At 41.6% G+C, this 12,740-nt stretch overlaps 1 protein-coding gene across 2 annotated transcripts; it reads left to right on the forward strand.

Moving 5' to 3' along the window:
* Nucleotides 1-66: 66 nt before the first annotated feature.
* mier1a (mesoderm induction early response 1a, transcriptional regulator) lies at nucleotides 67-12,432 on the forward strand. 2 transcript variants are annotated; one of them, XM_063201190.1, is made up of 13 exons: nucleotides 67-150; nucleotides 747-777; nucleotides 1,396-1,604; nucleotides 3,214-3,372; nucleotides 6,450-6,570; nucleotides 6,721-6,785; nucleotides 7,513-7,585; nucleotides 7,687-7,838; nucleotides 7,991-8,072; nucleotides 8,872-8,966; nucleotides 9,125-9,252; nucleotides 10,458-10,585; nucleotides 11,099-12,432. In XM_063201190.1, exons 1-13 carry the CDS (start codon nucleotides 142-144, stop codon nucleotides 11,554-11,556), a joined length of 1,710 nt encoding a protein of 569 aa, XP_063057260.1. In that variant the 5' UTR covers nucleotides 67-141; the 3' UTR covers nucleotides 11,557-12,432. The 2 variants fall into 2 exon arrangements, with proteins under 2 accessions (XP_063057260.1, XP_063057261.1); XM_063201191.1 differs by having other exon boundaries at nucleotides 9,206-9,252.
* Nucleotides 12,433-12,740: the final 308 nt, after the last annotated feature.

Here is a 12,740-nt window from a genome sequence, read left to right on the forward strand (position 1 = left end):
CTCAAGGCTAGGTTGTTGAGTTTACTGGTGTGTCGAGTGGAGGCAGTAGTGAGCCATTTCCTTCCAATACGCGGTTCAAATGCGAACGAGACCATTCATCCGGGTCTTTCGCCTTGTCTTTGCTAGCACAACATAAGGAATATGGCGGAGGTAAGAAGTCCTCTTTAGAACGTTTACAAATGAAAGAAACAAATGTAGCAATACAATGTATCCAAGCTTTTACAAATGTATTGCGGCGTTACTTTTGTATTACTCTTGAGCAGCTTTGTAGTGCAGAGTATTGAAAAACCAGTGAAATAGCCATTGGGTGTTAGAACTGATGTTAGAACTTGTTGCGTGATGCTGAGGAGAAAACACCCGCCACTCTGGTAGTAAAGTTTATAAAGGGCAAGTATCTTTAACTTTCCCTGGTCAAAGACTCATCAGTGGTAAACATATGATTATCCCACGTTTGATAACGGTGGTGAAAACGTGGACAATGTAAATCCAAGAAATCCACCCTTTATTGTCGTCATAGCCTAACTAACAGACAAGTGTTTGTGTTGTTAATAATCCAAACTTATATGAGCTGTTCACCGCACAAGTTGCCTGTTCCAGGTAGCCTAAATTCGACATTCACGTGGTTGTAGATAAACAATGAAACATTTGATTGAAATTTCGCACATTAAATTAGGTGTACCAGCCCCTCTTTGTTTGGACCATACATGAATTCTAGTAGGCCTAATGACAACACACTTCATTTGCAGGCCTCACTGGGCAGCTCAAGCAGTCCACCTGGTAAGTTTTCTAAAATAATGAAGAACAGAAATAATATTGCATATTGCTAGGCCTACCATAAGTATGGTATACTATGACCTGGTTAAATTCTCAAGTGAACTTAATAACAGTAGCAATGAGTAGGCCTAGGTATGAATATAACAAACACTGACTTAACTTTGACTTTGAAATGTAACCCACATAAACTTTTAAAAGTACATCCCCTATCAGACAACAGAAAGGAGCAGCCTAGTTCTACCTCATAGGGAAGTAAACTACTAAGATGAGTACCTGGCAGCTAACTTGTTTTAATATGCAGTAGAATTGGGACTCTACTCATCATCCCCCAGCGTGCAGGTGCACCACAGTGGGACAAACATCACTGAAAAGTAGAGTCCGAAAAACTAAGCTGCAGTGTGCTCCAGCCTCTACTATTCATCAGTGTTGTTTTAATATGCATGCGAGTCGAAGCATGAAAGGTTTGAAGGCGATGGATGGCAGCAAGGTATGTAACAGGGACTATAACAGAGCGAATACAGGTAGAGATATTATGTAAAAGATATCTTTGGCTGTAAACCCATCATTGAGTGATAGGAGGGATGCAAGTTGGTGAGTAAGAATTGTGTTTGTGAACATCAGGAGAAGGAGCCGGTGGCGCAGGTGGAGCTGCTGCTAGTGGTAATGTTGGAGGTGGTGGTAGTGGTGGTGGTGCAGGATCAGATGACCAAGACTTCGACCCGACCGCCGAGATGCTCATCCACGACTACGACGACGAGCGCACCCTGGAGGAAGAGGAGATGCTGGAGGGGGAGACCAACTTCACCGCAGAGATAGACGACCTCGCCAGGGTGAGTGCTGTGGAGAGGCTGGCAGACCCTGTCCCATAGCCTGGGGCAGCCGTGGCATAGTGGTTAGGGAGGGGGACTTAAGATCATCAAGGAGGGTTGCAGTTTTGAATCTTACCCTCACCTGTCCTCCCTATGCCTCTATCCATGGCTGAATTGCCCTTGATCAAGGCACCTAACTCCACATTGCTGCAGGGACTGTAACCAATACCCTTTACTGTAAGTAACTGTAAGTCGCTTTGGATAAAAACCAGGGCTTCGAACCGGTTCAAGGAACGAAAACGAAAACCAGGAACTTTCTGTATTTTACAGGGAACAGAAACGAAACCGGAAACGTTATTATTTTTTATGTTCTGGAACAGGATCACTTATTTAAAAATAATGGTAACCGGTTAATACCGGTTAATACCGTTCCTCAAACTAAAAAAAAAGGTCATTATTTTCCTGCGCACCTTACCATGACAGCTGAGGTTCACGTCCTGTGTGACATCAGACATTCTCTGACTGAATGGAGAGAGAGCTGTGGATTACAAAATCTTCACTCCACATCTTAAGAGAAACCACTGTCATACAAAAGGACAGAGTTTGCGTTGCATTATTGTAAGACATTGCAGGGAAGCGTGTGTAAAGCACACCAACAATGTTCGGCGTTATTGGGCATCCATGGCCGCTTCAAATATGCTCAAACTCACAATGTCCATCATAGTGCTCCCCGTGACCCAAGTCAGCGTGGAGCGCACATTTTCATCATTGAGGTTTATTCCCTGCTTCTCCGTTTAGGTCGTCCCTGAATGACAAAATTCTGGATGATATTCTTTTCATCCGCTTGAATAAACAGTTTGGAATATAGGTTGACTCATTTGCACTTCCGTCTTTCTTGGTTAACGTCAGTTAGGCCTATGGTGAGTAATCAGCTGACAGGAACGAAATTAACCGTTCCGGGAACAATATTTTTTGGTTCTAACCGGTTCGGGAACGTCAATTTATCGGTGGAACTCAGAACCGGAAACGTTATAATTCTGTTTCTGTTTGGAACGGAACGTTTGGAAAAAAATAACGGTTTAAAGCCCTGATAAAAACTTTAGCTAAGTGTAATGTAATGACGGGACATTATGTAATCGATCCCAGAAGGGTATGTGAATTAAAATGCCAGGACTGGGATGAGTAATTTCACAGAGGTAGAGCCCAATATTGGATATTGAGTCAATATTGATGCTCATTTTACAGAAATTGAGAGAGTGTATCGGTATGTAAGTATGCCATATCATAGGAAATGCGTATGTACAGCAGATATGCCTGTCAGTTGTACCACTGTGCAGAGTAGCATATATTTTTCATCAATTGCACGACCTGGAGGATCTGGTCATGTCCAGTGTTCTGCAGAGTGTGACAAATGTTGTGTTTGTAAATCCATACTGATGCCCTGAAAAGGGAATACCGCACTATCGTTCAAAGCAAGCATTTCACACACTCAGTTGGAAATAACATACAGTTCCAAAGGCTAAGCTCTGATTAAGTATGTGCTTGGTTTACAGACATACCCAAAATATAGATAGCAGAGACCATGGCATGCTCATGAAGTCCCACAACTCCACCTCTTCCCCTGTATTAGGAGGGTGAGATGCCTATTGAAGAGCTCCTGAGCATATATGGCTATGGTGGCCAAGCTGGGCAGGAGGATGAGGAGGAAGAGGAGGAGGAGGACGATGGGGAAATGGAGGACGAAGAGTCCATGGAGGAGACAGAAAGTGATGCCAGAAAAAAGTCCAAGGTACGTCGTCTTGTCCTCTGTTTCAAGTCAAGTCAAGTCAGCTTTTATTGTCACTTTCTTCATATGCACAGACATACAAGGAAAATGAAATTACGTTACGTTTGTGCTCTGTTATACAATAGTTACTAGTATGTTAATGAATACAAAACAATCTGTTGCTTGACACCATGGACGGAGTTGGACAAGGTCTTCCAATGGAGTGCTTAAGTCTCTTCCCCTTCCAAACGGCTCATGTGGCCTGAGAAGTCAAACATTTTGACGGTGATCTTAAGACAGATCAAACCTGTTTTCCGGTCCACCTCACCTTTCCCCCTAGAGCACACATATGCTGTATCTCAAAACTGATGATAACCACTGATGTGACTGTCGACTTCACTTGTCAAACGATTAATGAGTTGTGTGCTTGCAAAAATACAGAATTGTTCGGATGACACGAGAGAAGTCGCATGTATGACGGGCAGTCACTTTAGCCAAGTTGCAGCGGTAGGGCTGGCTACTCGACTTCAGCCTTGTTTCACGTCAAATATGTGAGGCCCACGTTGTAGTCTTAATTACCTAGTCTTGTACAAAAGCTAAAATAACTTTTCTTGCCTGTTGAAAATGAGTGGTCTTCCGACACCAATACTAGTAGGGTAGGTTAATATTGTGTGGGAAAATGTGTTAATTTGTCTCTGTATGTAGTATACTTCAAAAGTTATGACTTATTCTCTGTCATTTTTTCAATCTGTTGGATTCCTGTCAGGTGCATTAAATGGTTAAAAATGAAGGCCAAGGGACATTATTTCAGCTTGGCACCTGTCAGATTCTTAAAGTAGACACTTTAAAGATNAAAAAAGCCGGGGGGTGCGCGTGGACCCCCCTTTCCAACCCTACTAATACTAGTCTTTCAAATTCACTGCTATCATATGTGAAATCCAGAGCACCTGTCAAACGGAACCAGAATTTAACTCGACTTTCCCCATTCACTTCCATTACAATTTTTAGCAGGTTGTGACCCATGGTCCGGCGCCGTGACTTAGGCACCCCATGACCCTGTCTGCTATTCTGATTGTTTGTGTGTGTGCCTGCTATGTTTTGCTTTGCCTGAGGGTGGCACCAAACACACATCATCATAGGCATTGGCAAGGGGCAAAAGTACATTTCAAAAATAGCGCAGTTTAGCGACTTGAATTTGGATTTGGGGTAACGCCATCGCTGGAATAGTCCTCAGGTTGCCATCTCTAGTTGCTCTTGTTTTGATCTCTGTTATCTGATTCCATCATCTCAGGATCTAAATCCTGCAACCTTCCACATTGCAATTGACCAATTTCCTGATCATGGTTAATAGTCACCTTGACTCGTGAAGGGAAAAGGAAAGGAACTTGAGGGGTCACAGAAATCCTTAACCCTATCCAGACCGGGCTTTTTTGGCAATCCTGGGACCGGGGGTGGGGGGTTGGGTGGGGCTCTCATAACTTAGGAACCGAATGGCGTATGACCACCAAACTTGGAGGGGATGATCTTCAGCCAAAGATATATGAATGACATCAGTTTGATGTCATTATTGAATATTATGACATCATTATGACGTCATTTCCTGATTTTATTGCCCAAAATGTCACCTTAATGTATTTTCCATCTAACTTGGGTAATGCTCATCAATTTTGGTTATTATGTGCATCAGACCACTTCAAATGTTCACAAGGGTGTCTGATGCTAATGAAAATGTAAAAAATATATATGAAAAGTAATGATGATGAGACTTAGATCAGTGATTTTTGGTCAGGCGTACCTGTCAGAAAACCGTTGCCATGGCAACAACAAAAATGATAAACCTAATCTTTTGGTATCACACTGTAGCCAACTTCATGTTAGGAAAAGTCACAAAGTTTCGTAGTCCTAGCTTTAGTCATTCAGGAGTTATACGACATCAAAGTTGGTGCGGGCACTTTTAGCGATTTCTTTACTTACACAAGCACACTTAACTCCCTGATACACAGTCAGTTACTCAGCCAGTTGATCCTAATATACTGATGGAAGTGTGTTCCTGTGTGATGGAAAGGTGAGATATGATGTTACATTTTTTAAAGGTGCACTGTGTAATATTTTTAGTAATTCATTTTCAGAATTCACGCTGTTCATTCCCAAATGTTACCTTTTTAAACAAATACCACCATCATTAATTTCTATTATCACCCAGTGAGCAGACGGAACGTCTTCTGATTGGCTGAGCAGGTGTCCTTTATTCCCCAGTAGCAGGACACCTATGATGTCATGCGGGCGTGCGGGCGTCCAAGTTACTTCTTTTAAACTTTCTGGCGAAGTGCCGTTACTATACTAGTTCTATCGCATCTGGTTGTCAAGTCAAGACCGCGTCGTTAGTTCTATCGCATCTGGTTGTCTAGTCAAGACCCCGTTACTAATTCTATCGCATCTGGTTGTCAAGTCAAAAACCCAGTCGTCAATTCTATCGCATTTGGTTGTCAAGTCACCCCAACATTCTGTGCGCGTCTTTACATGTCTCCGATAGAGGCGCGTCTCACTAGATTAGGAAGTGATTCCCATAGCAACGTACCAAGCGCAGTGGTGAATCTACCTTCTCACGAAGCCTTAGATCAACATATTAATAAATTAATACTTAAATTCTGGTAACTGGGTTATAAGCGTAATAGCGGCCTTCGAGGTGTCCCGATATCAAGGGAAAATGGACTTGGCGAAGCGAACAGCCCTTCGGCTGCGCTGTCTGGCTGTTTAGAACGCTTCGCCTCTTCTATTATTTCCCTTGATATTGGGACACCTCGTCGTCCGCTATTCCATACATTCTTCATTATGATTGGGAAAATTGCACTTTACATGCATGACAAGGGGGATGTTTTCCATGGTCTGACATTTTGAATTTCCGGAAATAGGCAATTTTAGCTGCAAAACTTACCGTTCTTTGGTCATACTAGTAAATATTGTTTTTTTATTCATTAATATTCATGAAATTATCAAATTTGGCCATAGGCAGCACAGTTTTAATGAGCAGCGTAGTTACAATACCTACTTTGGCCACAATCTTACACAGTGCACGTTTAAGTAAGCTGTGGTTTTGTCAGGATGAGCCGGTGAAAGACCCCTTTGGGCCGGAGGAGGATGGCCAGTCATCAGGTGAAGAGAGGCCTTCACGGAGACGCACGGCAGAACTTATGCGACCAAGACCAAGCAATTACTTTGAAGGTATAGCACCATAAGAACCACTGACTTATATACAAGAACTCATTATGTGCCGTCTTCCAGCCATATTTTGTACAGAATTACTTCTTAAAATGTTTTTTCCCCCCACTGGTGTAATGTGTGAGTTTGTATTCATTTTGTTTTGATTTGAAGGCAACGATGGTGAAGATGAGTCTGATGAAGATGAGGACTACATTCCTTCAGAGGACTGGAAGAAGGTAAGAGTGCTTTGGAGCGTGTCTATGTTGCCACAGCCCATTGGTCCCACATCACTAAGACGTTTAACATTCATTTTTAAAGCCATTGGTCCCACAGGATATTCCTGCTGCTCCATGTTCCCATTTTCTATGTTCCATAGCAGGGGAGAAAGGCACATTCTCTTAGTTTACTCAGAAATGTGGGAACATGTAGTTGTGGGCCTATTTTTGAATAATTTCTTTCAAATCTGGAAACATGGAGCAGCAGGAATAAGCTGTGGGACCAATCGGCTTTGGGAACATAGAGCTGACCCCAGAGTGCTTACGCACTCGCCTGGTTCTCACCGACGGTGCCCCCTGGTGGAGCAAAGCTACACACGCTACCGTCTGGTAGCACTGCCATTAACATGCCCTCGAGTCGAAAATAAACTGAGCATTTATCGCTTAAATATCAACGGCAGCTCGCATTGATGAGTCACAGGACAGATTATAGCCTATATTGATTCTTAAGAGATGAACGTAAAACGTTTTTGGAGGAATTTGTTGGTGGTGACTAAATGCACCAATTATTTTCTGACTCGAGAAAAGCATCACAAAAAGCTTGCTACCAGACGGTAGTTTGTGTACACACACGCACGTTGGTGAGAACCAGACTACTTACACACAGCTTATCGGTGCCTTATAGGGAAAGACTATGCTCTGTAGAAAACTGTGAATGAGATTGCATCTTTGCATCTTGTGTGTACAGGATATCATGGTTGGATCCATGTACCAGGCGGACACGCCAGCAGGACTCTGCAAATACAAAGAAAACGAAAAAGGTAAGTGATGACTTTCTTCTGTTCACTTACAAGTTATTGATGTCTGTTTAGTGTGTATCAATACCCTCTCTCTCTCTTTCCCCCCTCTCCACTAATATTAGTGTATGAGAATGATGATCAGCTGTTGTGGAACCCAGAGGAGATTCCTGAGAATGAAGTGGTGGAGTTTCTGTCTGAGGCTTCCAAGCGCACAGGACTGGAGACTGGAGTGGATGCAATCCCAGAGGGCTGCCATATCAAAGATAACGAGCAAGTAAGCACCTCAAGTAACGCAACAAGTGGAGGCAAACGTCTAAGGACAAACATTTCATTGCCAGAATTTCAAGGCTTTTTGCATGCTACGAAAGTAGTGATATAAATACTGTACTTGTTTTGTCATTCACATGTTTTCTTGTTATTTTACAGGCTCTTTATGAGTTAGTGAAGTGTAACTTTAACAGAGAGGAGGCCTTAAGAAGACTGAGATTCAATGTGAAAGTGGCTCGAGGTATGAGTACTTACTTTGTGTTTGTTAATGGTTTTTATGATTAAGTTACCAGTGGTCATTTTAAGTCCCTGGTCATTTCATCTCTCATTTTTCTACTTTTTTTTATTATATGCAATATTTGTTTTTTATTCAGAATTTATGTATCCATTTACAACAAATCTGTGGTTAAACCAAATACTGTATTTTCTAGGTTCTTTTCACTGTCTGTGCTTAAACTCTACATACTAACAGAGATGAGGCCTTACATTACATTACACATAGCGAATGCTTTCAACCCAAGCGACTTAAAGATATTTACAGGTTATTGGTTACAGTCCCCAGAGCAATGTGATGTTAGGTGCCTTGCTCAAGGGCACTTCCGCCTTGGATGGAGATGTAGGGAGAAGTAAGGGTGGGAATCAAACCTGCAACCATCTGATCTTAAGACCACCTCCTTAACCACTAGGCCATGGCAGTCTTAAATTGAGGCACAACTTTGTATACCAAATTTAACATATTATTATTATTATTATGTACATAGTACATAAACACTACTTATAGAGTTACTATGCTGTTAATGTTAGACTAGCCAGTGGGAATGAAAGTGCTTAGTGTGTAACATTTGTGGTGTTCCTTCTCGAAGTTTGTTCTTCAGCTGTCGTCCTTCATCATTTTTTAAATTACAATTTGCATCCACTGTGAATTTCAACTTTTCCTCCTTGACCTCCTCAAATGTTGCTCCTGGGCCTCTCTGGTATGTTGCTCTAATAGCTGTAGATGGCCACAAAACAGTTACTAAAGTCAAACATCTACCTTTCAGAGGAAATTTCAGTATGGACGGAGGATGAATGTCGAGGTTTTGAGCAGGGACTCAAAGTATATGGAAAGGATTTTCATTCAATACAGGCCAGCAAGGTGAGCCTTTTTATTTTTGTATTTTCTACTACTCCATGTTAACATATAACTGTACAGAAATGTTTTACATTATCAAATTGTTGGTATTTTAAGACTGTTGTGATGATAACAATGTTCTCTCTTTTAGATAATTATTGTGATGAATTAAATTTTTCCAGGTGAGAACTAGATCAGTAGGAGAATGTGTGGCCTTTTATTACATGTGGAAGAAGTCTGAGCGTTATGATTTCTTTGCACAGCAAACCAGGCTTGGGAAAAGGAAATACAGCCTTCACCCCGGCATCACGTAAGTTTCTCTGAGTCTTAGGATATCTCGGCAGACTTGTTGTACAGATAGCCAGTCTGTATAGACAGAAAAATAGACCTAAAAATGTTGTTTGTGTGTTCTGTGTTGTGTTTTTTTGAGGAAACCTGCATTTCTCAACAGGGCTGTTGCTAACCAAGTTAGCAACTTACTCGGTTGTAATGCAATTTCCCATTGGCAACCTACTAAGTTGCTAACTTGTTGATAAGTTGCTAACTAACTACGCTTTCGAGAAAAGGGCCCCTGTGTGGTGGGATTGCAGTAGTACAGCAGTGTGAACTGTTTGTTTTTGTCAGTCCCAGAGGACGTGCTGCTTGTGGGACTTGCAGTAAAGCTTGTAAACAATTGTTTGCCTTGTGCTACAGTCCTGTCTCTCTGTAGGCCCTTTATGCCTCTGTTTACTGAGTCCAGCATTGCAGCCTGTATACTTATGTAATGTTATGCCGGGCACTGTGTGTGAAGACATTGTTTTAGGGCTGTCCTAAAAGATTATTTTTCTCACGATTAATCTATCAATTATTTTTTTCGAATAGTCGATTAGTCAAACGATTAATTTTTCAAGTACTCTAGCACTTTAATCTTCAAGGAAATTGGGGAAAAAAGAAAGAAACCGTTCAAATTAGGTCCCTGAGCTCACAATGAGCTTTAAATCATGATAGTAGCTTATTTACTCCGAGATACAACGTCCAATTCATACGTGCTGGGCAATTTTAGGTTTCAATAAAGTAAGAAAGCATTAGTTAAGTAAGTAAAAAAGCATTGAATTAAATTAAACGATTAGTCGACTATGAAAACTCGATTAGTCACGATTAGTCCATTAATCGTCCCAGCCCTACATTGTTTAACTTTTCATTACCCAGCCACTCAACAATTAATTCAGATTTTTATACCCGAAATCCAACAACTATTATGTTATAATTTTTCGCATGTGCATTGACGCACCAGTTCAGCATCATTTTATGACTACACAGATTTTGATGTTTTCACTCTTCAGGTGTTTGTGAAATAATGGTGTTTTCTATCTGGGTGCATGTGCTTATAACAGGTGTCCCATAAGTCTATACTCATAGGAAAAACACACTTTAAAACATAGTTAGGGTATAGGCTACTGGCAAAATTATGTTTTTTTTTTAGTGTGTGTGTGCCTCTATAGCATTGTGATCAGTGTTGTTCTTGTGTGTGTTCAGAGATTATATGGATCGTCTGCTGGATGAGACTGAGAGTGCTCCGTCCAGTCATGCCCCCTCTCCTCCCCCCACCACCTCCAACAGCAGCACCAGCCAATCAGAGAAGGAGGACACCAGCACTCATAACGGTAAGGACCTCATAGCCTGCTGCTACACAAGCCCAGCTAAAGCCCTATTTAGACCCTATGATTGGTCAATTACGTGTTATTATTCTTTTATATTCAATACAATCACTCCTCTGCCTATATTTTACTGAAAGACGTAAAGATGCAAAGGTGTAAATAATAAATGTCCTCAACACTGTCAATGCTCCCAGTTGTGTTATGGCGGACATTTATTATTTACTTCAGTTATTTTGTTATGTCCAGCACCTGTGCCACTGATGTGTGCACATTCTCTGCTTTCTTAAATTTTGCTTGATGTCAAATCAAATTACACATGCAAGATCGGTAGATTGAATGTTAGAACATTCCAGATGTATCCTTATTTGTCTCACATGTAGGGTATGAATGTTCCTTACAGGGCAGCCATCAAATTACATAGTGAAATTACACCGGTACCAGAAACCTGCTGTATAAGGTGTCGTGTTCTTCTTTGAAGTCCAACCATTAACCGTCTTTTTTTGTTGGTGTATGTTTTAGGTGTAGGTAGCCACCCTGCTGTAGAAACCATCTCCACTTCAGATGATGCTAGTCACACTGGCGCAGAAACCACTTCAAATGATGCCACCCACATCACTGCAGAAACCATCTCTGATTCAAACGCTGGTAGTCACGCTGTTGCAGAAACCATCTCCACCTCAAAGGATGGTTGTCACACATCTGTTGAAACCATCTCCAGTTCAGATGACGTAGCACAGGCCAATGGGGTGAGCACCTCTTCCCATGAGCCCCTGGGCCTGGCCACAACTGACCAGGAAATGCAGAACCACACCAGCCCCGATAACAGCAGCCATATGTCACATGTCGTCGACATAGCTCCCACCAAAGACGAGGAGGAAGAGGAGGAGAAAGAGAATGAGAAGGAGGAAGTCAAGGAGGAGAGGGCCAAGGAAGTGTTTGAGGGGCCTTTGAAAGAAGTGCCAGCCGCTGCCCTCTGACCCTTCTGTTCAGGATTGGACTAATAAAATAGCAAGGCCGAGGCCGTCTGCAACAAACTGTAGTCTAAAGCACCAGAGAAGCCGTGGAGCTGGCTCTCGCTGTGCTATCCCAAAGCTTTTCATATCAAACCCTCAACCAGCAGCACAAGTCCTGTGTCCACACAGAGGGGATTCATTATTACATTATAATGTCTCTTTTATTTTTTCATTTGTATAGAGGAGAAAAAAGTCCTTATTTTTCTATTTTTGATAAGTTATATTTTTATGTGACTAGTTTTGACCAATTACTTGACTGTGTGTCTGTGTGCGTGCGGGCGTACATGAGTGAGTGCGTGTGTGCGTGTGTGAGTGTGTGCATATTGGAGGAGTGCATATAACAAGTATGTTGGAACATTTGGAGGTAATTTAATCCTGTCCTGTGGGCATGCTGGAGCTGCATATGGCACTATATATTGCACTTTGTCTTGGTGGGCTTTCCCCCCCTCCATGTCAGATATTGTTGCATTGTTGTGTGCAGTGACTTTGGTTAAGCAAGATATACATAGTTTGTAATGTACAGAAATAATCCAAACGGGTTTTTTGTGTGGTTGGTTTGTTCATGCCTTCGGCATCAGTGATGTCTAGTTTTGTTATCTCTTCTAAGGCTTTTTTCGTGTCAAAGCCATGTTCTGATTTCTTTTTGGTTCTTTTTCATATCTTCTTTGGCATGTTGGTGGAGCTGCTGCCAGTTATATATGTACTGTATGTATTTTTTGTAGAGCTTTTATATGACATAAAAAACAAGAAGGACATTCTAAGTTACAGTCTTGCTACTGCCATTCAATTTCTCTTGTGTTTGCAAATGTATTGGGTTTAATAAATACCTCCTGCATTCCATGTCTGTGTTTGGGTCATTTGACTGAATTGTGGTGACATTTTATGGAAAATACTTTGTGAATGTAACGGCCTATTTTTGATGTCAGATTTTGTAATCCTTTGCCAATGTTATTTTTGATACAGCCATGCGAACACGCAATGACATGAAGACTACAATACAAGCCCGTGCAAAGTCTGACAAATCAACCGGATTTGCTTCCATTCTTATTCCAGCAGATGGCAGTGCTGCTTTATATTTGAGTAGATGTTGCAATAAAAGCAGTCATCCCTATGGAATATTCTATTGCAGTTGGCCTTTTATTTTATTA

The sequence above is a fragment of the Engraulis encrasicolus genome, chromosome 6 (genome assembly GCF_034702125.1).
Source record: "Engraulis encrasicolus isolate BLACKSEA-1 chromosome 6, IST_EnEncr_1.0, whole genome shotgun sequence".
Taxonomy (NCBI): domain Eukaryota; kingdom Metazoa; phylum Chordata; class Actinopteri; order Clupeiformes; family Engraulidae; genus Engraulis; species Engraulis encrasicolus.